The 26,342-nt window shown below is 44.2% G+C and overlaps 1 protein-coding gene across 8 annotated transcripts in view; it reads right to left on the minus strand.

Annotated features, from left to right (window-relative positions):
* The window catches only part of LAMA3 (laminin subunit alpha 3), a 274,694-nt gene that overhangs the window by 72,528 nt on the left and 175,824 nt on the right, over positions 1-26,342 (minus strand). For 7 of the 8 annotated variants that reach the window (XM_074022716.1, XM_074022718.1, XM_015440095.3 and 4 more), the window contains 7 exons: positions 25,726-25,866; positions 22,752-22,913; positions 19,614-19,712; positions 16,518-16,601; positions 12,437-12,667; positions 7,688-7,801; positions 1,730-1,839 (listed from right to left, as the gene is read on the minus strand). In XM_074022716.1, coding sequence (XP_073878817.1) covers positions 1,730-1,839; positions 7,688-7,801; positions 12,437-12,667; positions 16,518-16,601; positions 19,614-19,712; positions 22,752-22,913; positions 25,726-25,866 — 941 coding nt within the window. Of the gene's footprint in view, positions 1-1,729; positions 1,840-7,687; positions 7,802-10,895; positions 11,092-12,436; positions 12,668-16,517; positions 16,602-19,613; positions 19,713-22,751; positions 22,914-25,725; positions 25,867-26,342 lie in introns of those variants that run through there. The other variant, XM_005587024.4, reaches the window with a different exon arrangement.

The following is a 26,342-nucleotide window of genomic DNA, read 5'->3' on the forward strand; positions in this document are numbered from 1 at the left end:
CCTTGCTGCTTTCTACTTTTGCCAGCTTCTCTTCAAACAAGTCTGGGCAAGGTCAAGTGATTGATCCCTTGACAGATAAAGCTGCAGGATGGGGCAGGTTTCACGAGTATCAAATACATAGACAGCAAAGCAGGGCGCATTCCAGATAGGTCTCTCCAGAGAAGCCACACTTGGCACATGACTTGTGGCGATGTGAGGACTTGGCCCACGTGTCGGTTAAGGGCCGATATAGGCCTGCCTTTGTGATCCACACTTGTTTCTGAGTCTATGTACTAGTGAGGCGTTCTCAGTGTCTTCTTGATTTTCAAACCAACTCCTGCTTCACTTGATTTTCAAACCAACCCTTGCTTCACTTAGTTTGTTACATTATTCTTTGCTTGGGTCCACAGTGAACCCTTTGTGATGAGCAAGGATATGACAAGGTGCCACACCTAAGGAGAGAGGAGGTTACCTTGGAAACACAGCGGTGGCTTCCTACCTATGTAGTCTATTGGTCACGTTGGAGCCTGAATGACAGCTCAGATCACTTGGTGGCTCAGAACTGTCCCAAAGCTTCCATCGCACTGAGGATAAGATCCAGATGCTTGACCACAGCCTGCAGGGTTCTGCGGAATCTGGGTCTTAGCTGTTCCACCAACCTCACCTCCAGCCCTCTCTCTTCACACTGCACTTCCGCCACTCCTGCCTTCTCACTGCCCTTGAACACATGGTCACAGGCCTTTTCCTTCTGTTTCATCCTTGCCTGGGAGCCTCATGGCCAAAATACTGCCATAGCTTCCTCTATCCAACTTCAGGCCTCCTTGGCCATCCCTCTAAAGCAGCTACTCCCTCACTGTCAATGACACAACCTATTGCAGAAAATGTCATCTCTATCTCCAGTTATACTTCTTATGGATTAGTGTGTGTGTCTGCTGAGTGTGGTGACTCCCACCCTTTCTCTCCCTCTCTGCCACACTCTAGGTCAAGCCCCAGGAGAACAGGGACTGCCTCCATCTTCTTCTTTCAGTTTCCCCGTCACATAGAGAGGGCTGAGGCCTGGCCCTGTCATGGGTGCTGGAGAAGTAGCTACTTAGCCACTGAATGAACAGTAAAAGAAAAGAGGGAAGGAAAAAGCCTGAAAGGATACAACTTGGAAAGACAGTTTCTGTTTGTTTTCTTTATTTTTTTTTTAAGATGGAGTCTCCTCTGTGGCCCAGGCTGGAATGCAGTGGTACAATCTCGGCTCACTGCAGCCTCCGCCTCCCAGGTTCAAGCGATTCTCCTGCCTCAGCCTCCCGAGTGGTTTGGATTACAAGCTAATTTTTGTATTTTTAATTGAGACGGGGTTTCACCATGTTGGCCAAGCTGGTCTTGAACTCCTCATCTCAAGTGATCTGTCTTCCTTGGCCTCCTAAAGCACTGGGATTACAGGCGTAAGCCACCGCACCCAGCCTATTCATTTGTTTTCTTGTATGTCGTGTTCATTTAATATTACAGCTTTCTTGAGATATAATTCACATACCACGCAATTCATCACATAAACTGTACAATTCAGTGGCTTGTAGTATATTCACAGAGTTGTACAACCATCACCACAATCAATTTGAAAATATTTTCATCCCTTCAAAAAGAAATCCCAGACCCTGTGGCAATCACTTTCCATTCTCCCCACCTGCTCTCCCACCCCTAGTCCTAGGCAGCCACCAAACGACTTTGGGTCCCTGTAGGTTATATCAAGCTGCTACGGTACCTGTTGGTGTGAGGACACGGGCAGGCCCTGCAGGATCCGTGGACGGCGTTGCCATAGTAGCCCTCCTGGCAGCGCTCACAGTGCTCCCCCGCGGTGTTGTGCTGACAGTTCTAGGGACAGGTGAACAGCACAATTCACAGCAGCCAGTACAGTCCCTACTTCTGAGATCACTGTAATCTTACTTATCACACGACTAGAACTCAAGTCCTCTGACTTTCAGTGATACCAGCTCCTCTAGCCATGTATTTTCCCGGTCCCTCGAATCATTGCTGGTGTTAGAAAAGAGGGGTAAGTGCCCTTCCCTAAGTGACATGGTGCTTAACATTGGCAGCGTGACATAGTGGGGACAAGCCAGCTGAGTCTCTGTCCCACTCCAGCATCTCGAGGCCATGGAGTCCTGGGGCAAGATCCTTTCAATTGTATCAATTTTACTTACATCAATTTTACTAGTGTATGATTTACATACAATTACAATTTTCTCAAAATGTACAGTTAGGATAATGCCCACCTTCTAAGGCTGTGGGGAGGATTTAAAAAAGCAAGTGTACTAAGCTCTTGGGAAATGTAAATTCTTTCCTTTCTTCTCCTTAGCACTGCTTTGATGAAAATTACCTTCATTTTACTTCATGGTTCACATAATAATGATATACTGAAGACTGATATTATTGAAATTAGTTCTTAACACAGAATTTGTTAAAACAATAAAAAGTTGCACAGTATCTGAAGAAAACACTCAGCTGAATTCCAGTGTCCCAAAGAAGCAAGAAATTAATGTTATCTAAGCTTTTTATTTACATAAATCCAATTATTTTCATGTCAAAGTTGCTGTCTAAGGAAATTTGTTCTTTAGTAAAGTGTTGAGATGAAATAATTTTGCAAGCAAGTGGTCTATTGAGATAAAACCTGGTGGATTGGGTCACAGTTGTTTATTTTCTTGGCGTTACCCTAGCGAAAAAGATCTAAATGCACAGAAACATCCAGGAAAACACCCCTTACTGTGGGCATTTGATAACATGGAAACACTTTGTGTTAATTTTATGGGTAGGAATAAGTACAATTTTTAAAATTTGCCTATGTATTTTACTTCTGTATGCAGAGGTGTTGCTGGAGTAGGAAACTTTAATGAATGTCAGGGTTTTTGTTTTTTGTTTTGTTTTGTTTTGTTTTGTTTTGAGACAGATTCTTGCACTGTCACCTGGGCTGGAGTGCAATGGCCTGATCTCAGCTCACTGCAACCTCTGCCTCCCAGGTTCAAGTGATTCTCCTGCCTCAGCCTCCTGAGTAGCTGGGATTATAGGCACCCACCACCACGCTCAGCTAATTTTCGTAGTTTTAGTAGAGACGGGGTTTCACCATGTTGGCCAGGATGATCTCAAACTCTTGACCTCATGATTCGCCCGCCTCGGCCTCCCAAAGTGCTGGGATTATAGGCATGAGCCATCGTGCCCAGCCATGAGTGTCAGTTTTTAAATAATATCTGAAGGTAGATTGGGAAAAACAATATACGTTTATATCCCAAGACGACGTGGCTTGTTCATAATGAAAAAGGCTGCCCTTCCATCATAAATGCCGTCAGTTTGTCCAGATTGAGCCAATCCATCCTTCACTAACCTTTGAGTAACTGAAAATTACACAAAACACTAAGATGTTAAAATATCCTTTCATGTTTTTTTCCTAGCTATAAAATTGTGCTATAAACATAAGATATTAGTATTTCAGATACTAATGTGGCGGGGCTTTAAAGTAGGATGCTGCTCACGTGTTGAAATTTGCTTATTATCAGAAAGCTCACCCCTATCCGGAATCCTTCCTTCCCCAGATCTCACTGCACTATGGGTCTAGACTCCTTGAGGTCTGGACACTGGGGACATCTTCCCTGCGGTTGATCAGCTCCGCAGAGGACTCTTCTCATGGGTGACTGAGGAGGACACCAGTGGCTTCCCTCACCCTCACCCAGGCTTCAGCTACCTGACTCTCTCATAAGACATCAGTCCTTTGGAACTAATACGTTTCCATTTTAGTTCTCTTTCTCTTTTAATCCAAATGACAATTTACAAGTAGAACACAACTGTATAGATATATTTCAGTCCTGTGTCTACTTAGCTCTGAGGCTGAACACATTGGAGAAGCAAGAATGTACAGATGCCAGAATTGAGGTGAGGACATCCGTATCCTACTAAAATCACTCTGAATACTGGTCCTCCACAGGGATGAGAGGAGAGGATCAAGGAAGGGTGTCAAAACCCGTGTTGCTTGACAAAGTCCCATAAGAACATGTGAGAAACCCCTCACTGTCAGTTGAGAGTGGCCACCCTGGAAACCGTCCTCAGTCCTGCAAACTTGGAGACCCTCCCTTCAGGTTCCTTGTGTTTTACTGTGAATAAACAAATGAACGAATGCTGCAGAAGCCCACGTCCACTCCCATGGCACCTGCTCTCCTAGCTCCATTTGCCACCAAATATCTACTAGGCATTTACCATATGCCCAACTATGCTAGGCTCTAGCGATGTGAAGATGGGTTGGTCCCTCGACTCGGGGTACATGTAGTCCTGTGAATAGACATATTCAATATCCCGTGGAAAACAGGACACAAGTGTGCCAGCATCCCATGGGAGCAGGAAGAGGGGCTGCCTGTGAGGGCCACAAAAGGACAGGGATTCACTGAGCGCAAAAGTGAGGGAAGGGCATTCCAGGCACAGGGGACAGAGCGTGCAGAACTTCAGTCTTACAATAGCATGGCAGTGTGTGGAGGGAATGAAAGCAAAGGGCATGCCCAAGGCAGAAGCACAAGGGGGCAGGATGCAGCTGGAAAGAGCCCCCAGTACTGTGCTGAGGGTCGTGGGCTTTCTTCCATCTGAGCCTCAGAGGAGCACCATGTCAGCTGTGAATTTCATATAAATCATTCTGAAATTCCATTGCAACTGCAGAGGGGAAGATGGGCTCAAGTCGCAGAGAATAAAAGAAGGAAGATAAAGAAGACAAAGAGAAAAGGGGAGGGAAATGGGAATGGAGAGGAAAATAAGGCGTGACAGGGACAGTAGACAGCAAGGGGAATTGGGGGGAGAGGAGAAAATATGGGGAGAAATTGGGGCAATGAGAAGAGGGAGAGACAGGGTCTCAGCATATAGCAGGAGGCCGTCATTGCAGGTCCCTCTGGACGGTGGCACCTGCATCACCTGCTACTCCTGCCCTTGACACTGGACACCTACTGCTGTACCAGCAAAAAGTTGGACTACTTATCTTTTCAAACTTCAGAGTCTATCGTTGAAACGACCTGACTTGAAGATTTGCACCTGGGTGAAGGTCCCTGATGTTAGACAATTACTTTGGACCTTGAGAGGTGGAGGTCAATTTGCAGTGAAATCAGCCACAAGGCCCATTTGATATTCAAAGGTACTGGATTTCCTCATTACTGTTCTTTGAGAATGAGGGATGCATTCTCGGCTTCCATGCAGGGCACACAATTCAGGGTAGCATCAGCACTCAGGACTTGCCATGTAGCCGTTAGCTGAGCACAGACACGGGCTCAACTATCTATAGTTGTGTGTGCGTGTGTGTGAGTGTGTACATACGTACACATCCCCTACTAGACAGCAAGCCTCGTGAGTGTAGGGATTAGGTCTGACGATTTTAACTCCAGCACTTAGCTGAATACCTGCCATACTAGCAAATGCTCAGTGAGGATTTCCTGAATGAAGAGTCTCTGGTGGCCACATGGCCATTAGGGACAAGTGAAGACAGAACTACAAAAAAAAAATGGGAAAGAAAATCTTGTTTGATTAAAATATGAATTATGACTCTCACGAGTTTTCCTTTCAGTGGGTGACTATAAAAAAAAACCAAAAACCTCCCTTTGTACTTTGGCAGTTTTCATAACATGGGCTTGACATCTGGCAATGGTTCGCCAATAACACACTTATTCTTTTTTTGTTGTTTTTGTTTGTTTGTTCGTTGGTTTTGAGACGGAGTCTCGCTCTGTCGCCCAGGCTGGAGTGCAGTGTCGCATCTTGGCTCACTGCAAGCTCCGCCTCCTGGGTTCACGCCACTCTCCTGCCTCAGTCTCCTGAGTAGCTGGGACTACAGGCACCCGCCACCACGCCCAGCTAATTTTTTTGCATTTTTTAGTAGAGACAGGGTTTCACTGTGTTAGCCAGGATGCTCTTGAACTCCTGACCTCGTGATTTGCCTGCCTCGGCCTCCCAAAGTGCTTGGATTACAGGCGTGAGCCACCGCGCCCGGCCAACATATTTATTCTTAATTAAAGCATCTACCTGTGTTACACAAAACATGCAATATCAAACATGAAGTATTCTACAGGAACAATAACGAGCTGGAAAACAGTATTTACCAATACCTTTTACTCTTTTTGAACTTATAAGGTTACAGTCCAACAAAATATTCTATCAGGTGGCTCTTCACAACAATTTCCTGTTCTAGCCTGTCACATCTTGCAGAGGAAGCAGTTCCCTGGGCCAAGGTGAACGAGCTTCATACGGTCTAGGAACTCATACTTGAAACACACTCTAGTTGCATTACACAATGCAGAGAAAGTTTGTGCCAGAGGAGTGCATTTCCAAAAGCGCACACACAACTGAAGTCCTGTATTCCTGGAGTACGCTCTCTCCTTTTCACTGTCCACTTTCCTCACTGGGGAGGCCCTGGTTACCAAGGAGAAGAACTCTAGTGAAAGGGATGAAAAAAGCAGAATAAAAAAGGTTCTGCTTCAGGATGCATAAGAAAAATTTCCTGGCCGGGCGCGGTGGCTCACGCCTGTAATCCCAGCACTTTGGGAAGCCGAGACGGGTGGATCGCGAGGTCAGGAGATCGAGACCATCCTGGCGAACACAGTGAAACCCTGTCTCTACTAAAAAAAATACAAAAAAACTAGCCGGGGCGAGGTGGCGGGCGCCTGTAGTCCCAGCTACTCGGGAGGCAGGAGAATGGCGGGAACCCGGGAGGCGGAGCTTGCAGTGAGCCGAGATCGCGCCACTGCGCTCCAGCCTGGGCGACAGAGCGAGACTCCATCTCAAAAAAAAAAAAAAGAAAAAAAGAAAAATTTCCTAAGAAACTAATTTTAGGTAGAAGAATTTTATAAAATATTCCAAAATAAGATAATTTTCCAGTGGATATGTTGTAGTCATCCAAGACAGCCTTGAGGCAGGAGAAAATATAGTCAATACAGGGAACAGGCAGGTGGAGGATGCTGTGAGGACGGGAGAGGCCATCAGCACTTTCTCTTCCCCACAACCTCCCTCACTTGTCTTCTCCAAGCCCCACTCTGTCTTGGCAATAGTGAAGCTTGTGTTGGACTGATTTGTTTGTTGTTGTTGTTTTGGTGTGGAAGCGGATGGAGTTTTGTTCTTGTTGCCCAGGCTGGAGTGCAGTGGCACAATCTCCGCTCAGTGCAACCTCTGCCTCCGGGGTCCAAGCAATTCTCCTGCCTCAGTCTCCCAAGTAGCTGGGATTACAGGCACCTACCACCATGCCCAGCTAATGTTGGACTGATTTCTTATGAGCCTTAAGCCCTCCTCAAATCCCCTTCTCCCTGGCCGCTTTCTTGAGTTACTGGTCATCTGATAGCAACAAGCCCCACTCCCATAACTTCCTGCCACCCCAACAAAATTGGGACCCAAAATAATGGCTTGGATTAGTTATGTCCTGGCAAGAATTAACTTCCAAGGTCCACCCATTACTATCATTTCATGAAGGAGAGATTTAGAAGCTAAAGTGTAACTTAATTGCTCAGATAGCAGCACCCGTTTAATGGTGCATGTTAAAACGGAGGAAAAAATGAAATGTAAAATAATTCAGCCTGATAATGGAGCCTCGTATATTCACACAGCGACCTCTATTTAGCGTTTGGCAGGAGATGTGATGTTGACGTCTTCGGGCATAGTAGAGGGGAATGGAGGAGAAACAGATTGCCTGCTGATAGCATTAAAGTGTCAATTTACTCACAACACATATGCCTGAGCCATCCTGGCATCGATTTGAATGTCCGTTGCAATTGCAGGGAACACACCGTCCGGTATACAAGCCTTTGTGATCCCGATAATATCCAGGGCTACAACCCTATTTTTCAAACAAAGTGTTTAATCAGTACAAAGAAAGAAAACAATTACTATCCAAAGCACGTGACACCTCTCACTGTGAAGCATTCACATCATTTTTATTTTTTAGAGACAGGGTCTCACTATGCTGCCCAGGCTGGAGTGTAGTGACTATTCACAGGTGTGATCACAGCGCACTAGAGTCTCGGGCTCCTGGGCTCAAGCAATCCTCCTGCCTCAGCCTCCAACGTAGCTGGAACCACAGGCACATGCACCACTGAGCCCAGCTGAACCATTCGTTTTTCAAACCTTGTTTCCTTCAGTAAGTGTGAATATTTTTAATTTCAACCACCTGTCACGTCCACTTGTTTTGCTCTCAAGCTGTTTGGTTTTCATGCCCTGGTGGGAGTGTGAGACGCATGGTGGGGAAATGAGGGATAGGGCACACGTGGAGGTGGGGGGTGAGAAGGGGTTCCTCTCTTCTCACAACAACTGTTTTGAGGGCAGGTGGAGAAGGTGGAAATGGACGAATAAAGAGAATTGTCCTTAGAGGGGAGGACATCTAAGCAAATCATTTCAAGTCCAAATTATCTTTGGGTAGCCATTTTCTTTCCCAAGTGTGGGTTTGGGCTGGTGGCAGGGCAGTATAGGAGGAGGAGTGGGCTGGGGGGAATAGGAGTCTTAACTGAGATTTAGACAATCATGCCACAATTAGGGGAGTCACTTCATTGCCACTCACTGGTCCATGGGCAACAGAGAAGCCGGGGAGGGGAGTGTGCATGAGGTTGCCATACAGGACTCCTCACGAACATCTGGTCCACACTGAACACACAGAGGCTCAGCCTGAGGGACTCTCCTTGGGTTGGTCTTGTTTCCTCATTCAATCTTGATTTGACTATTTCTATCCCCTGTATATTATCTCTCTCCAGTATAATACAGTTACGCATTTTCATCTGGATGAAAAGAATTACAATTTTCTTTTCATGAACTAATATCTTTTTTTAAAGGATTCTAGTTAAGAATCCCTCCAATAGAAAAAAAAAAAAAAAGCAATTCTTCTTATACCAGCCATTAAAATTATTTAGATTTCTGTCTTTAAAGGAAATTATAGACATTATCCTTTATTTTGGCAGAGCAAGTCAGTGCACAGATTAAAATCAGATATTGGCTGGTTGTGGTGGCTCAAGCCTGTAATCCCAGCACTTTGGGAGGCTGAGGCGGGTGGATCACTTGAACCCAGGAGTTCGAGATCAGCCTGGGCAACATGGTGAAACCTCATCTCTACCAAAAAATACAATTAGCCGGGCATGGTGGCACATGCCTATAGTCCCAGCTACTAGGGAGGCTGAGGTGGGAGGATTGCTTGAGCCTGGGAGGTGGAGGTTGCAGTGAGCCACGATTGCGCCACCACACTCCAGCCTGGGCAACAAGAGTGAAATCCGGTCTAATAAATAAATAAATACTGAAATCAGATATTGTCCCTAATTTGTTTCTCTGATCTCCTATATATCCTATCTTGAAAGCATCAGGAAAATTATTTCAAGACAAAGGATAGCCTTTTATTAAAGCTTCTTTAAATAGCACATATGTCTGTAAAACTCAGAAACTATACTCAAAGGAAATCTTGAAGTGGACAGTCCATTCTTATTCATTCATGGCCATAAAGGTCTCTACCTGGTCCAGTGGAAGAAAGAAAGAAGCCACCTGACAGGAGAGAGAGGCAGAAGCCTCATGTGCTCTGGGAGTACAATCTCCCAGGTGTTGCTACAGCCCCTTCTAAAATTACCAATGAATACAGATCATGCACAATAAGACCATAGTTTCCAATATAATGTTCCTTTAGGCTATTAGGAACCATGTTTAGGGCAAAGAGTACATTGCAAATAAATAGATTATGTTGTTATACGAATAGGCTTGTCTAAAGGAGAATCAAAGTATGAAAGGAATGTTCTTTTGCTGAAAGCACAACTAAGATTTACATGTGAACGAAATGCAGCCAGTGATGATGTCACTGTATCTATTATACAATCTGTCCTAATAAGTGGCAAGTAACTTATAATTATCGTTGTATATCACATTACCTGCTTACAAAATAATCACATTTGGTAAAGAGCAAGTTATTCAAATAAGCAGATAGATCTGGTTAGTTTATGACAACATGCCTGAGTAGAAGCCTTAATTAAACACACTTTGGGGGAGTATAGTCTATCCTGATTAAAACTAAACCACCCATCTTAATTTGCTTTTGATTACAAGCAGAAAATACACTCTGCAAGAGTTACATATCATGTGACTCTCTGAGGATTTGTCAGTTACTAAAATAGAATCATTTTTTCACCTCTTATAAAGCAAGCAAAACCACACTCTACAAAAAAAATCAGTTCAAGTATTCAGATCATATTGAACACTCACTTTTAAATGAAAATGAATGTGTTCTCATACATTATTTCAATAAAGGGGTTTTATAACTAGTTAACATGATGATGTTTTATGTTAAGTTTTCCAGTAAATTTTGTAATACAAATTATATAAATGATAAGATTATGTCCCTAATCCAGTTTCCAGGGCTATATCTGTAGCCATAGGATCTATTTCTCTGTAAGAATACATGTAGTATCCAGGAAGTTTAAAGAGAGCAGAATTTCTTGATGTTTCCTGCCTGGTAAATGGAAGCATGTCTTTGAGGAATTATGCGAACTTTGATCACTTTTCTTAAGCATTGCATTTCACGCTCTCATTTTTTTCCCCCGTGGGTAAATTTTCTTCCAAGTAGCATTTGGAAAGCTATAGGCATTGGTCTCTTTTGTTCTGAGGCTTGGGATGGTTGGTCTCTAAAGGGCATAAAGTTTCATTGTATATTAACATCCCGCAAGCATTCAAGCTCTTAAGTGTCTCAGCATTTCCAGGTGGGCTGATGTTAACGGGGTTTGCCGTTAATAGCTCAGGAGAGCAATCTGTCAGGCACTGTAATAAACACTGCCAGTCAAGGCGACTGGGAGGCCATCAGCTCCTCCTCAGTCCACCCATTTACTCATTAGTCACCATAACTGTAACTTAAAATGTCACAAAGCTGGAAACTCTTCCCCATCCCAAACCAAAACTTAAAAGGATGTTACCTGGCTGGGTCTAAACTCCACATAACTCGCTTGCAGTTGACTTTGACCGGGAGGCTGAAGAAATGGCACCCTTTGCTGCTGTGAACTGTAGCCCAGACATTGCCCCAGGGCTGCCCCAAGGATCCACAGCCATCCCACGCTGCGGGCTGACCGCCTCACTGCTGGAGGCATCCTGGTTCCTGGGTGTTCGCTGGCTGCGCACGAACTTCTGCCTCTTCCTCTTATACCTGCCCTTCCTGCTCAGTGCCCGGGCCTGCCTGACTCAGGTAAGGAAGGCTGTCTGCGGCAAGCGCCCCACCTTTAAACTTCACACATGAGTCAGCCTGTGCCAGAGTGCACATAACAGTCCCGCAGGTAAGTGCACCGCTCTGTAATTCCCGTGAGGTGGGGCGGGCACCACCTTCCACCCACCTCACCCTGCAGACGCCCTAAATCACAGGCTGAGTCACGGGCAGGGAACACGCCCTGGGTAGGAGGGTAGAAATCCAGAGTCCCTCTCTTTCCCTCGGGCTATCAATTTTAATCAGGCTAGAAAAGAGATGGAGGAAGGGGAAGAATGTAGGCAACCTGTGGGCTAAATAGTACAACTTGGGAGTCCCCAGAAGACCACGGCAGGTCAGATTTGTTTTTGCAGGTTTAAAAAGTGGAAACTCGTATGTGCAGATCACCTTGGGGTTTTCGGCTACCAGGGGGCGAGGAAAGAAAGTGGAAGGTTTTGTTAAGCCTACGTACTTATGGATGTATGGAATACACAGAATGACAGTGTTTGCTACTTTTACTAATCGTGCTAACATTGTGCTTTCTCCCTGATCTTTAAGAAAAGACATATTTATAGCCAGAGAAATTAAATAAGTTCATTTTATGGCACATTTTAATCATCTGAAGACAGCTCTGGTTGACTGGACCTCAAACAATGAAAGTCCTGCTGCAAGCCAGAACATAATGTCCTCTAAGAAATCCAGGATATTCTCTGGAATTCAACTCTACTGGGGGGTGGAGGGAGGCTTCGGATTAGAAAAAGGTATAAGGTCAGTTATTGGGAAAGCAGGGGCTCAAATACTAACTGGTGAGCTCCTTCATTTTAAAAATATTTTGTTTTAAAAATTGATAAATAATAATGATAAATACTTATGGAGTACATAGTGATGGTGTGACACATACAACGTTTAGTGGTCAGATAAGGTAATTGGCATATCCATCATCTCAAACATTGATCATTTCTTTGTGTCGGGAATAGTCAATACCCTCCTTCTAGCTATTTGAAACTACAGTATATTATTTTCCTACTCTGGATTTCTCTAACCCTCAGCATCTATTGAACTCCTGTAGATTTCCTATGAATTCTGAGACACTGATGATGTCTTTTTCACATTTAATTCCTGAAGGGAGTCTAGGTAAGATATAAGATAAGCCCTGCAGAAACTTGAACAGAAAAACAATAGACAGAGGGCCCCAAACCATCCCGCAGTGCTGGACAGCAGCCAAAAACAACAGCCACAGGAGTTCCCTACCGGAATGTTGTGGATGGGAAAACTTCCTACCTGACAAGAGTCGCCAGCGTAGGCAGGGGGGCAGGCACACATTTCCACAGCGTATGCTATGCGTCCACTTCCTGTGTCAGAGGCTTCCTCTAGCCCCACCTCACTCAGGGTGAGCCTTTGAGTCTCTGTGAAGTAGAGGCCTTGGATGCGCATATCTGCCAGTCTAGACAGCACTGTCATCAGCTCCTCCCTAGACACCGGGGCACGGCTGCTGGCATGTCTGAAGTTTCCCTACACATGGAAACAGAAAGGCAGGGTCTTCCTTAGGCAGGCTCACTTCCAGGGGTTCCTTAGAGGCAGACGCCCCAAATGAATCAAAGAAAAGACACTTAAAGTGCATAGGGAGAAATGAAATAAGATGGGGAAATACCTGTCTGCTGGAGAATTTACATTTAGAAGTCAGATGTCCTGGGTTATTCCCATGAAGGAAGGGAAAAAAATGAAGGCAGGGAATAAGGGGCAATAAAATGAAATAAAAGTCCCAGTGTCACACTTGTCTTTAAATGTGCTTTTGTTTGTGCAAACATAAGGTGAGTGACAAACAGGGAAGGAAGGCATATGGAAACCAAGTGAGTCACACAGCTCAGGTCATTCATTAAACGGACACAACGGTGACAGAAAATACAATCTTTTCTTGCACGAACATTTATATTATTTTATTTTAACTTTTATTGTGGTAAAAAACACACAACATGAAATTTACCATCTTAACCATTTTTAACTGTACAGTATTGTTAACTATAAGCACAACATTGCACAACAGATCTCTAGAACTTACCCAGCTTGCAAAAGGGAAACCCCATACCCATTGAACAATTCCCTTTTTCCCCTCCCCAGCCCCTGGCAACCGCTATTCTAATTTCTGTTGCTAAGAATTGACTATTTCAGATAACTCATATAAGTGGAATCATGAAGTATTTGTCCTTTTGTGACTGGCTTATTTCACTTAGCATAAGGTTCTCAAGGTTCATCTATATTGTAGCCTATGATGAAATTTCCTTCTTTTTTAAGGGGGAATAATGTTCCATTGTATAAATCTGTATGTACCACATTTTTCTTTGTCTATTCATCTGTTGATGGACATTTGGTTGCTTCTTGGCTATTGTGAATAATGCTGCAATGAACATGAATGTGCAAATATCTTGTCAAGATCCTGTTTTTAGTTATTTTAGATATATATCCAGAAGTGGGACTGCTGGAGCATATGGTAATCCTACTTTTAATTTTCTGAGGAACTTCCATAGTGTTTGCACAGTGGACGCACCATTTCACATTCCCACCAAAAGGGTCAAAGGGTCGCAATTTTGCCACACTCTTGTCGACACTTGTTATGTTCAGTTTGGTAATTTTTTTTTTTTTTTTTTTTTTTTTTTTTTGAGACAGAGTCTTGCTCTGTCACCCAGGCTGGAGTGCAGTGGTGCGATCTCAGCTCACTGCAACCTCTGCCTCCTGGATTCAAGTGATTCTCCTGCCTTAGCCTCCCGAGTAGCTGGGATTATAGCCACGTGCCACTACACGCGGCTGATTTTTGTATTTTTAGTAGAGACAGGGTTTCATTTTGTTGGCCAAGCTGGTCCTCTAACTCCTGACCTCATGATCTGCCTGCCTTGGCCTCCCAGAGTGCAGTGATTACACGTGTAAGCCACTGCACCTGACCTAATTTTTTTTTAAATATATTTTTGGTAGAGATGAGGTTTTGCCATGTTGGCCAGGCTGGTCTTGAACTCCTGACTACAGGCGTGTGCCACCACGCCCAGCTAATTTTTTGTATTTTTAGTAGAGACGGGGTTTCACGGTGTTAGCCAGGATGGTCTCGATCTCCTGACCTCGTGATCTGCCCACCTCAGCCTCCCAAAGTGCTAGGATTACAGGCGTGAGCCACCACGTTCGGCCTCCAAAAGCCTGCCTTTTTTTTTTTTTTTTTTTTTTTTGAGACAGAGTCTCGCTCTGTCGCCCAGGCTGGAGTGCAGTGGCCGGATCTCAACTCACTGCAAGCTCCGCCTTCCGGGTTCACGCCATTCTCCCGCCTCAGCCTCCCGAATAGCTGGGACTACAGGTGCCCACCACCTCGCCTGGCTAGTTTTTTGTATTTTTTAGTAGGGACAGGGTTTCACCGTGTTAGCCAGGATGGTCTCGATCTCCTGACCTCGTGATCCGCCCGTCTCGGCCTCCCAAAGTGCTGGGATTACAGGCTTGAGCCACCGCGCCCGGCCAAGCCTGCCTTTTTAACCTTTATATTTTGTTGCCCTTGTTGAACTCAGTTTTTACATCTCTTAAATAGGCACAGTAATACCTAATGTCTTGAGGCTATCGTTATAATTAAGGTAAATTAAATGATACAATATATATAAAGTGTTCAGCACAGTGCCTAGCAAATGGTAGCTATTACTAACATACAAATATGATGCTTATATAATTTTAATTTATATTTTAGCAACTTAAGGAGTAATTTACATACAATAATATTCCCTCATTTTAAGTGTATAATTTGTAATAAATTTACGGAAGCATGCAATCATCATCATAATGTAATTTTAGAACATTTCTATGACCTTAAAAAGAACCCTTGTGTCAGTTTGTAGTCACTACCCATTCCCACCCTCAAACCCAGGCAACCACTAGTCTACATTCTGTCTCTATGCATGTGTCCATGCTGGACAATTTATATAAATGCCAGCTTAATTTCAACAGTATACAAAAACTTTGTTTCTATTAGTATCATTCCCTCCTCTTCTCTCATATGCTACTATGGTACAAATTGCATCTTTATACATTGTGTGCCATTTCCAGATGGCTGCAAGGCTTTGAGTAATTTCCAGAGTTCTGAAAACATTGATTCTGACCTTTTTTTTCCCTTTTTGCCAGTTCTCTCATTGCTTTTATGGAGGACAGAATTTTTAGAGATTCTCTATCATTTTACTGATATCACCTGTCTCACATAAATAGCATCATGCAATATGATATTTCTTTGGTGTCTTGTAGTAAGTGTCAATATTTTGTTTCTTTTATTGCCAGATAGTATTCCATTGTATAGATGTACCTTTTCAGAAACATTAAAATATGTCTTCAAGTTCAAAGTACTCAAAAAGTTTCACCTAGAGGTACTGGACATATTTAATAATATAAATGGAACACTAGTTTTTAGGAATAGTTGTAACCAAATAAGTATAACAAAATGTTTTATGATCTGATGAGCTTTCCTTTATTTTGCTAGTATTACTCTTATTTCTTTGGATATAAAACATTTTCATAGCTTTTCTATTCATTCATCCTAAGCATATGTTGAACATTAAACAGGTCTCAGGCACTGAGGGAGACCTGAGGATGACAGGGAGCTATGTCACAGCATTTACAAGCTCACAGGTTTTTTGTTTGTTTGAGACAGGGTCTCACTCCGTTGCCCAGGCTGGAGTGCAGTGGCATGATCATGGTTCACTGCAGCTTCAACCTCCTGGGCTCAAGCGATCCTCCCACCTCAGCTTCCCAAGTAGCTGAGATTACAGGCACACCCCACCATGCCCATTGAATTTTGCTTTCGTGCAGGTAGAGTTTCGCCATGTTGCCCAGGCTGATTCACGGGGTTTTTAAGATAAGGATAATTAATTGTGAAATGGGAGAGAAAGTATAAAAGGGCTGGACAGATGGAACCAAGAAAGCCGCATGAGCATCAATCACTCCACGTTTTATGTAATTCATATTTCGAATCTATACAAGTTGGGTATCTCTTCTCCGAAATGTTTGTGACCAGAAGTGATCCAAATTTCAGAATTTTTTTTTTTTATTTTGGAACATTTGCATTGTATTTACCCGCTGAGAATTTCTAATCTGAAAATCTGAAAGCTGAAAGGCTCCAATGAGCATTTCCTTTGAGGGTCATGTTGGTGCTCAAAATACTTTGCGTTTTGGAGCATTTTGGATTTTGGATTTTCAGATTAAGGATGCTCAACCTGTATATATAAACTTATATTTATATAAATAGAATCCATATTTTAAAATTCTTAAAATGAGTAAAAATCATGATTGTCTGAAATAATTAAGTCATAAAACAGAAAGGACCATCCCATGGTTGCTCTTCCTTTACCTCGACCACCTGCACTCGCCCGTGATGCAGCCGGTCTGGCCGTGGGGTGTTTGTCTCCTCATAGATGACGGACATGTGCTGACCCTGTTTAAAGAAAATCATGAATGTGTTAGTGCCTTCACTGGGATCTTTCAAGATGTGTAACTGATCTAAGAAAACATTTCTATGGTCTACATCGTATGACATACCTGACTTTTAAAAAAAAGCTCAGAATTAACTATTTTTAATAAAAACATTAGTGACATGGAAACAGAATAATTATAGGTGTCTTTTCACAAATGGGAAATCCGGAAAATTGCCTTGGCCAAAAATAGCTTAAAAAGATGGAATTTCCTTTTTTTTTTTTTTTTTTTTGGCAGGGACGGAATCTCACTTCTTGCCCAGGCTGGAGTGAAATGGTACAACTTTGGCTCACTGCAACCTCTGCCACCCGGGTTCAATAGATTCTCCTGCCTTAGCCTCCCTAGTAGCTAGGATTACAGGTGCTCACCACTACACCCTACTTATTTTTGTATTTTTAGTAGTTTCACCACATTGGCCAGGCTGGTATCAAACTCCTGACCTCAAGTGATCCACCTGCCTTGGCCTCCCACAGTGCTGGGATTACAGGTGTGGGCCACCGCACCTGGCAGAAAAAGAAAATTTTCTTTAACTATGCCTTGCAGTCAATGCAGGAAGTGCTGTTTTCATTACTGCCCACCAAACCGGCCTGTGGTGGGAAGAAAGTGCTTTGGTGGGTGGGTTACTGAGGAGAGCAGGGAGGGCAGAGGGTTGGCCCAAGCAGGGAGCTGCAGGCTGCCCTGTGGAGCAAGAAGTTCCCCTGCTGCCTCCGCCTGTGGGACCCAGCCTCACTCGCTCTCAGCCTCCAGCCCACGACATTATGGTGGCTCACATGTGCATCTTAACAGGGCAGGGTGCAGTGGCCGGCACCCTACTGCATCAGCACCCTACCATCAGCAACCCTACTGCAAAAACCCACACATGTCCCAGCTTTTCTGCTGTAGCACCAAACCCTAAAGGGGTTTGGCATTTCACTGGGTTTGGTATTTCACTAGGGCTGGTATTTCAGAAAGAAGGCCATTACCTGGGATCACATATCATTTGAAACCTTAATCTAAGAAACATGCCCTAGAGGCTCTTAATTACAGTGGATTAGAACAAAGCAGCAGGGAAAATGTTTCGTGAGCCTAAATTATTTTCCATGTTTGAAGGTAAAATTAAACAGAAAATTTGGTCATTACCTTTCAGTGAATTCCAATGGTTTGCATAATAAACTTTGGCAGTAAAAACATAGGCGTGGCCTGAACTACAAGATGCTCTGCGAAAACGTGAAACTTAAATACAGCACTGCTGTGACTGTGTTTTTACTGTGTGGCTATTTTTCCTTAGACTATAACTCTAAAATCTTTGCTGCTTTATCTTCAAGACATTCTGCAAAGGTTCCTTGGAGTTTTTAAAACAGTTCAGTAGATTTGCATACCAGTAGAAACCAAACACAACGCAGTAGTGCCTGAACACAAATATGTACCAAGAATATGCTGTGATGAGGTGTGTGTGACTTGCTGGTCCCTGTATACAGTGCATGACATGAGAAAGCCCTTCCCGAAGCTATCATTACATCACATTAATCACACCCCATAAACCAGAGATGGAGCCGACTTCAGGCAATGGCACCTACGCTATGTTTAGGGTATTACGCCCTGCATTGTGGGGAATTCAAAGTAGGATGTGATACTACCCTTGCCCTCAAGGAATTTTCTAGACTGCCACACTGGGTTGTGTGCCAGGCACATCATGTGTGGATATTGTTACTTCCTTTCTCAAAAAACAAACATTCCTTCAATGGTGGGCGGACTACTTGAGATCAGGAGTTTGAGACCACCCTGGCCAACATGGTGAAACCCCATCTCTACAGAAAACACAAAAATTAGCCGGGCATGGTAGCCCATGCCTATAATCCCAGCTACTCAGGAGGCTGAGGCAGGAGAATTGCTTGAACCAGGGAGGCAGACTTTGCAGTGAGCCGAGATCATGCCACTGCACTCCCATCCCAAAAAAAAAAAAACAAAACAAAAACCCTGTTATAGCATCAAACCGTTCCAGACTTGTTTTCAACAACTCTGCACACACTGATGATACAACGCCATTGGACTGGTCATCCATGAGCACAGCCTCCTGCCCTGTACCACTCCAGAGTCCTGTTAGCCTTAGTCCCTGCCCCTGGAAGGGCACTTCTCCTCTTATGCCCATTCTTAAAGACTTAGCTCAAAATGAACCACAAAGTCTTCTAAGGGCTTCTCAGACCACATGACTCCCATTCCCCCTACCCAGAGCCCAGCACTGAGAGGGCCCCGTTTGGACTCTCCTCCAACAGTTACCATTCAGTAGATTGGAGTTCCTGGCATATTTCTCTAATCTCCCCTCCTTTTGAGAAAAGGGGTCACTTGTCCTTTACCGGGTACAACTATATGATCTTGCCCCATGGGAAGGATTCAAAGACATTTATGAAACAAAATTGAAAGATAGAAACATAAAAAATACGTAACATGTGGCTGAACATGTGGCTCACGCCAGTAATCCCAGAGCTTCGGGAGGCTGAGCAGGGAGAATTGCTTGAGCCTAGGAGTTTGAGGCCAGCCTGGGCAACATAGTGAGATCCTATCTCTACAAAAATTAAAATTAAAAAATTAGCTGGCCATGGTGGTGTGTGCCTATAAGTGCTTGGGGAGGCCATGGCAGGAGGATTGCTTGAGGCCAGGAGTTCAACTCCAGCCTGGGCAATACAGTGAGATCCTATCTCTACAAAAATAAAAAAGTAAAAAAAAAAAAAGTTTAACATGAGGCAGTAACTTGTGAGAGGCAAAAGCAAAATACAGTTAAGTATTTTGGAGGCAGAGAAGACAGAAACCATTTGGTCAGAGGAAGCAGGATCCTGAAAAGATGCTACATGCTCTCAACTGTCATTTAGTTTCTATAAATATTGGAAATGATTTAATCTAAACTTTGTGTAGGCCACATATCAAGATGTCCTAAATTTAGATCAGCACCAACTGCAACTGCCACTTCCTGCCACTTAGGTCATGCTCTGATACCTACAGTGAGCTGTACATCCGGCTTCTTTTCCAGAAGAACCATGTCGCTAGGCAAGCCGAAGGACTTGGCTTGGTAAGTGAGGTAGCCACCATATGAAGAAACCTAAAATGAAATTAATAGTATCAATAGCACAAGCATTAAAAGAAACGATGTCAACATCAACCCACATGAAAAGCACTTAGGCACACAAAGCGTGGAAAGAAACACAGTCGACCTGTTAACAAGGGTTGTATCTAGGGGGTGGGGTTGAGGATGGTATTTTTTCTACTTTATGCTATGTTTAATGTCATCTGAAATGTTTAGCATGAACATGATTGAGTTTTACAAGCAAGAAGATACCTTTATTAGAAAGAAAAATAAGGCTGGGTGTAGTAGCTATAATCCCAGCACTTTGGGAAGCCGAGGCAGAAGGATCACTTGAGGTCAGGAGTTAGGGGCCAGCCTGGGCAATATAGCAAGACCCTGAATCTACAAAAAACATTTAAAAATTAGCCAGGTGTGGTGGTGTACGCCTGTAGTCCCAGTTACTCAGGAAGCTAAGGTGGAAAGATTGCTTGAGCCCAGGAGTTTGAGGCTGCGGTGAGCTATTATTGTACCAGTTCACTGCAGCTTGGGCAACAGAGCAATACTCTATAAGAAAGGAAAGGAGAGGAGAGGAGAGTAGAGGAGAGGAGAGGAGAGGGAAGGAAGGAAGAAAGGAAGGAAGGGAGGAAAGAAGGAAATAATAGTCATTTTCCTTTTTTCCTAGATGATTACTAAACCAAAATGTTTATTTAATCCACAACTATTCTAGGAAATCTAGGCCATTGGTTTCTTTTTTAACTGAGAGAACTGGATAATATCTATCAGTCACAAAATGAACCTCTAAAAATAAATTTTCTCCAAAAACAATTCTCCTGAAAGCAGATGGTGAACATTTCCCAAATTATTGTGAGTTCTGCTGGGTACAGTAGCCATGGCTGACAACTCCAGCAGGTGCACAGACCTCTGTGTCACTCAAGCAGCATGATGCTGGTGGGGACATGGAGTGAATGGTAACAGTTTTCTGACAGCTACTTCACACCTTGGGTCCTGACACTTCCCACCCTTACAGTAAAACATAGTCAAGAAGGAAGAAGTGACAGAAGGATGAAAATCACAGGCAAGATCACCTCTGATTAGACAGAACAAAATAACCTACAGGAAAATGCCAACAACTTAGAGGAGGCAGGGGAACGAAGCCACATTCTTCTAGGATCCCATTCAACAGAAGCTTTTCCCTAGAGTCTGTAACCTGACAAAGCCTTACAGAGCTTTGATTTCCAAGCCTGGAAGTATTCCAAGGCAATGTCTTAAATTATTATTGTGATTAAGTATTGCTTCTCTGATGGGCTTAAAGTGATTTTAAAAACATGGCCTCAAATTCTTTGCACTCCTGCCTTCAAGGGGTGGGGCTTAATTCCCCCTCCTCCTCTTTGTTTTGTTTTTTTTGAGACGGAGTCTCGCTCTGTCACCCAGGCTGGAGTGCAGTGGCGAGATCTCGGCTCACTGCAACCTCCGCCTCCCAGGTTCAAATGATTCTCCTGCCTCAGCCTCCTGAGTAGCTGGGACTACAGGCACCCGCCGCCATGCCCAGCTAATTTTTGTATTTTTAGTAAAAACAGGTGTTTCACCATGTTAGCTAGGCTGGTCTCAAACTCCTGACCTCAGATGATCCGCCTGTCTCAGCCTCCCAAAGTGCTGGGATTAGAGGCATGAGCCACCAAATTGTCCTCCCCTTGAGTGTGGGCTGGGCTTAGTGACTCACTGCTAATGAATAGAATAAAGGAGAAGTGAGGGCATGGCAGTTCTGAAATTTAGGTTACAAAAACACTGCAGCTTCTGTCCCGAGCTAGTGCTCTCGTTCTCTCTCTCTCTCTCTCTCTCTCTCTGTCTCTATCTCTCTCTCTCTCTCTCTCTCCCCCTCCCCCACCTAACCCCCTTACCCATCCCCCATAAGTTGCTTTGGGGGAAACCAGCTGTCATGTCATGAGGACCCTCAGGTAGCCTATGGAGGGTCTCGTGTGATGAGAAACGGAGGCTTCTAGCCCACAGCTAGCCAGAAGCAGAGGCCTGCTAACAGCCATGTGGGTGAGCTTGGAAGCAGATGCTCCAGTCCCAGGGAACTATAGCCCTGGCTGACATCTTGACAGTAACCTCAGAAGACTCTGGGCCATCCCCTCCTGAATTCTTCATCCAAGATAATTATTACTGCTTTAAGCTGCAAGGTGTTGGAGTAATTTGTTACATGACAATAGACAACACATGGGCCCATCATATAGCAGTAAAGAGGAGTATTCAGTGAGAGAGTAGTGGGATCATAGGAGAGAGGCAATATTTCCCACACTCAGATGTCAAAACCCACAGTCCTTCACCCAGAAGACAAAGTTAGAGACCTCAGGCCGAGGCCCTAATATTTTAGTCCTCCTAATGTGAGAATATGGCATCCCCTGAGGCGGGCCCTGTGAAATCCACCCATTAGCAAGTTCCACCCTTGCTAAGAAATATATGTCACCTGATGGTGTTGCCACATGAGGCCTGCGTTTCTGTCCTCATAAAATGTATGGAGGTGGCCAGCCTCTGGCATAATAACTCATGCAGCAAAGGAAGAGCAAGTGGTTTGTAAGCTCCTGAGGAGCGTGTAACTAGTGCGATTCTCCTTAGGAAAGTCGAACTGCCACCAGATCCTGCGTTTCTTTTAATAAGCTTGTGAGTCACTTGTCAGCTTTTGTTTTCCTAACAAAGAGGCTTTCTTCTGCCTTAAAATAAAGAATTCTCAGCACTGGCATTGAAAAGCATGCATGTCCCATTTGCAATAAATATTATTTAAATGGTTATTTCCCTAGAGGAAAATTCTTTGGCATTAGGTAAAAACTGAGAAAAACGTTGTGGGTGATTTCCTTTGCTGGTAGCTCATGCATGGCAAGGGTGGGGCGCAGTGGTGCCTGCTCAGCCCCTCACAGCAGGAGGCAAGGTCTCTTCTTCATTTTTAGTTCAGCTCATTTCTGGCATGTTAGTAACCTGAACTGCTGGATGCTTCCTTCCAGATTTCCAGGAAATGATGCTCACACAGCAATAGTAGAGGGCCACTGGGGGCCCAGAAGAACAGCAGGACATCATTACCTTGTCCCCCAGGTAGGACGCGGGTGCGACCCAGGACGCGCTGTGGACAGTTGCGGGCAGCTCCTGGAGATCCGCCACCATGCTGTTGCTGCCCGGGTTGAATGAGACGGGGATGTGCATTCTGTCTGCCGTCTCCAGGCGCCAGCCCAGCATATCCACAAACTGGAAAGAGGGAGAGAAGCAAGGGATGAAAACGTCTTGGTCGTGGCATCCCTGGTGATGGCTGCATGATGTATACAGAAAGCTTCACGGGCAGCCTCCTTGCCTCAGAGGCCTCCTTCATGCATCTCCTCCTGCACCTGCCCTCCCAAGCCGGAGCCCCGTCTCACCCATTGCCACTGGGAGTTCTGGGAAGGCAGTGGCCTTACGTATGTGGGATTTATCTTTGTAACCCAGCACACATCCTGGTTCTTGACATTTAGTAGGTGATCAATGAATGTTCGAATAATAAAGAAATAAGTGTATGAATAAAAACTAGGACCGTGGTGCATTTAATGGCAAGCTCCTTATAAAGAAAAATGTGATGTGGAATTCAGTGGCTTGCTATTATTATTTTTTTTTAAATGGAGCATCAAAATTAAATCGTTTCCTGGTCACAAAGGAAGCCAGTTAATTTTGAGGTTAAAAAAAAGAAAGAACTGACCAAGCATAGGGTTGGATTAATGCTTTCTCATTCCCAGGGGAGAAGAGACTTCAGAGCAGATTTACAAAGTTGTTTTTTTTTTTTTTCCAATTACTAGCTGCACTCCGTTTAGGAGACAGGCAGTAAAAGATATGAAATAGGCAGGCAGTAAAATATATAAAATAGTCGTTTTGGGGCCAGGCGTGGTGGGTCACATCTGTAATCACAGCACTTTGGGAAGCCAAGGTGGGCAGATCACCTGAGATCAGGAGTTTAAGCCCTGCCTGGCCAACATGGTGAAACCTTGTCTCTATTAAATACAAAAATTAGCCGGGCGTGGTGGGGCATGCCTGTAATTCCAGCTACCCAGGAGGCTGAGGCAGAAGAATCACTTGAACCTGGGAGGCAGAGGTTGCAGTGAGCCAAGATCATGCCACTGCACTCCAGCCTGGGTGACTGAGCGAGACTCCATCTCAAAAAAAAAAAATCTGTTTTTGAATACTTGTTGGATATAAGACATGACTCACACAAAGAAGGCAAGCAAGAGGTTACTGGTTCATGGAATAATGAAAGCAAGAAAAGTTTTAGTTTCATTGAGTTAATTTTAAAAATGCCCAAAGAAGGCTGGGTGCGGTGGCTCACACCTGTAATCCCAGCGCTGTGGGAGGCCAAGGTGGGAGGACTGCTTGAGCCCAGGAGTTTGAGACCAGCCTGGGCAGCATGGCGAAACCCCGACTCTACAAAAAATGCAAAAATTAACCAGGTGTGGTGGTGCATGCCTGTAGTCCCAGCTACTCAGGAGGCTGAGGCAGGAAGATTGCTTGAGCCCTGGAAGCAAAGGTTGCAATGAGCTGTGATCACACCACTACACTCCAGCCTAGGCAACAGAGACCCTGTCTCAAAAAAAAAAAAAAAAAAAAAAAAAAAAAAGTAGCCAAAGAAAAGATACGATAAAATAGGTGAGAAGGAAAGCAAAACAGAAAGAAGCAAAAATGAGAAATGAGGGGTGTGATATTGTGACATAATGAGACACAATGAGAAATATCAATTTGGCTATTACTACCAGTTTCTGGCACAGAGTTCCTAAAACCCTTGTAATTTCCTTAATGACAGGGGTGATAGCAGCATCTTTTGCCATAATATTTGGGCTTAGTCCACAATTCCTGAGGCCAGAGCTTCTAAGACCCTTGGACTCTCTGATGTGGTAATAGTGTCTCTTTGTGTGCTAATGAGATAAGTGGTGGCTGGGTCCTCTGGGTAGCTTCAGGATGGGGGCTTGTAGCCAGGAAGACCAAGGTAGGATGAGAGGATTGGGACTTTCAGCCCTACCCCCAACCTCTGAGGAAGGGAGAGGGACTAGAGATTGAGTTAATTATCAATAGCTAATGATTTAATCAATCACGCCTACATGAAAGAGCCATCAAAAAAAAAAAAAAAAAACCCTAAACGGTGGTTTGGGAGAGCTCCTGGGTGGGTAAACACATCTGCATGCCAGGAGGGTGGTGCGCCCTAACTCCCATGCCTGGAACCCTCTGGACTTCACCCTATGCACCTGTTCATGCACCTGGCTGCTGCTCTGTATCCTTTGTCATATTCTTTATAATAAAGAGCAATAGGAAGGAAAGTATATCCTGAATTCTGGGAGCCATTATAGCAGATTACAAACATGAGGAGGGGGCTGTGGGTACCCCCGACTTGTAGCAAAACACTAGAGTAGTACTGGAGGCCTGGGATTTGCAACTGGCATCTGAAGTGGGGGCAGTCTGGAAGAACTGAGTCCTTAGCCTGTACAGTCTGATGCCACCTCCAGGTAGAGAGTGTCAGAAGTGAATTGAATTGCAGGACCCCCCAGGAGTGTCTGGGAGAGTCAGAGAATTTTTGGTATGGAAAAAAACCCCACACATTTGGTGTTAGAGTGTTGTGAGTATAGAAACAGGGTTTTCTTGTAAGGGGGAAAATGACAAACTCTATTTATTTAATGAGATTTACTGGGCATCTGTTATGTCCCAGGTCCTATTCTAGGCACTAGGGGTGTATCAGGGAACTCACACTCTAGGGACAGAAGAAGAAGGGCAATAAACAAATTTTAAAACAAAATGTTAAATATGTTAGGGAGTGATGACTGCTGTGGGGAAGACAAGGGTAAGGTCAGCAAGAGTGTCCAAGGTGGGCTATTTTATAGGGAGTGGTGAAGGAAAGCCCCTCTGAGTACATGATATTCGAGCAAACACCCAACGAATTCAGGAAACAAGAATTTTAAAATGCTGCAGACCAAGAAGCGGCGAGGGCAACACTTACCATTTAACAAATCCATGTACAACATGTTCCCCAGCACTTCCCGTCAATGCATACCTTAGCCCTTCGCTTATGTGCGCTGTGACATTGATTATTTACTCCAAAACAGAAACAGCTGGTACAACCCTTGGGATTGGCTGGGTCCAAATGGAATGAGCCTTCTCGACACACATTACACTCTGTGCCTTCTACATTTTCCTATTGAAGCAAAACATGAAGTAAGAGATCACTTCTTCCAAAATTTCCCTAGTTGCAATTAGCTACTTGCACAAATTAAATATCAACACAAGATGTTAGGATGAGGATGTGAGCAAAACATTAAAAGAGACCTTAATTATTAAGCTTTCATCCCATGTTAATTGTTTAAACTTTTATACCACACACAAATGGAAGAGAGAATTCTCTAAATTTCATAAAATGCCCCTGGGGCATCTTGCAAGTAGAGAAATAGCACTGTATGGTTCACAGGATGGGGAGACCAATTCATCTCACTCACCACCACCTTAACACATCTCCTGGGAATTGGAAGGTCTCCTACAACCTGGTGGAACCCCTTGGAGCAGAGACGATCACCTGGAGTCCATGGTTCAGGAGTGGGTTTTAGGGGAACCTATGAACCTCATGAAACTGTAGATAAAATTTGTGTTGATTTTCTGGAAAGGGTCTATATCTGT

This window comes from Macaca fascicularis, chromosome 18, assembly GCF_037993035.2.
Source record: "Macaca fascicularis isolate 582-1 chromosome 18, T2T-MFA8v1.1".
Taxonomy (NCBI): Eukaryota; Metazoa; Chordata; class Mammalia; order Primates; family Cercopithecidae; genus Macaca; species Macaca fascicularis.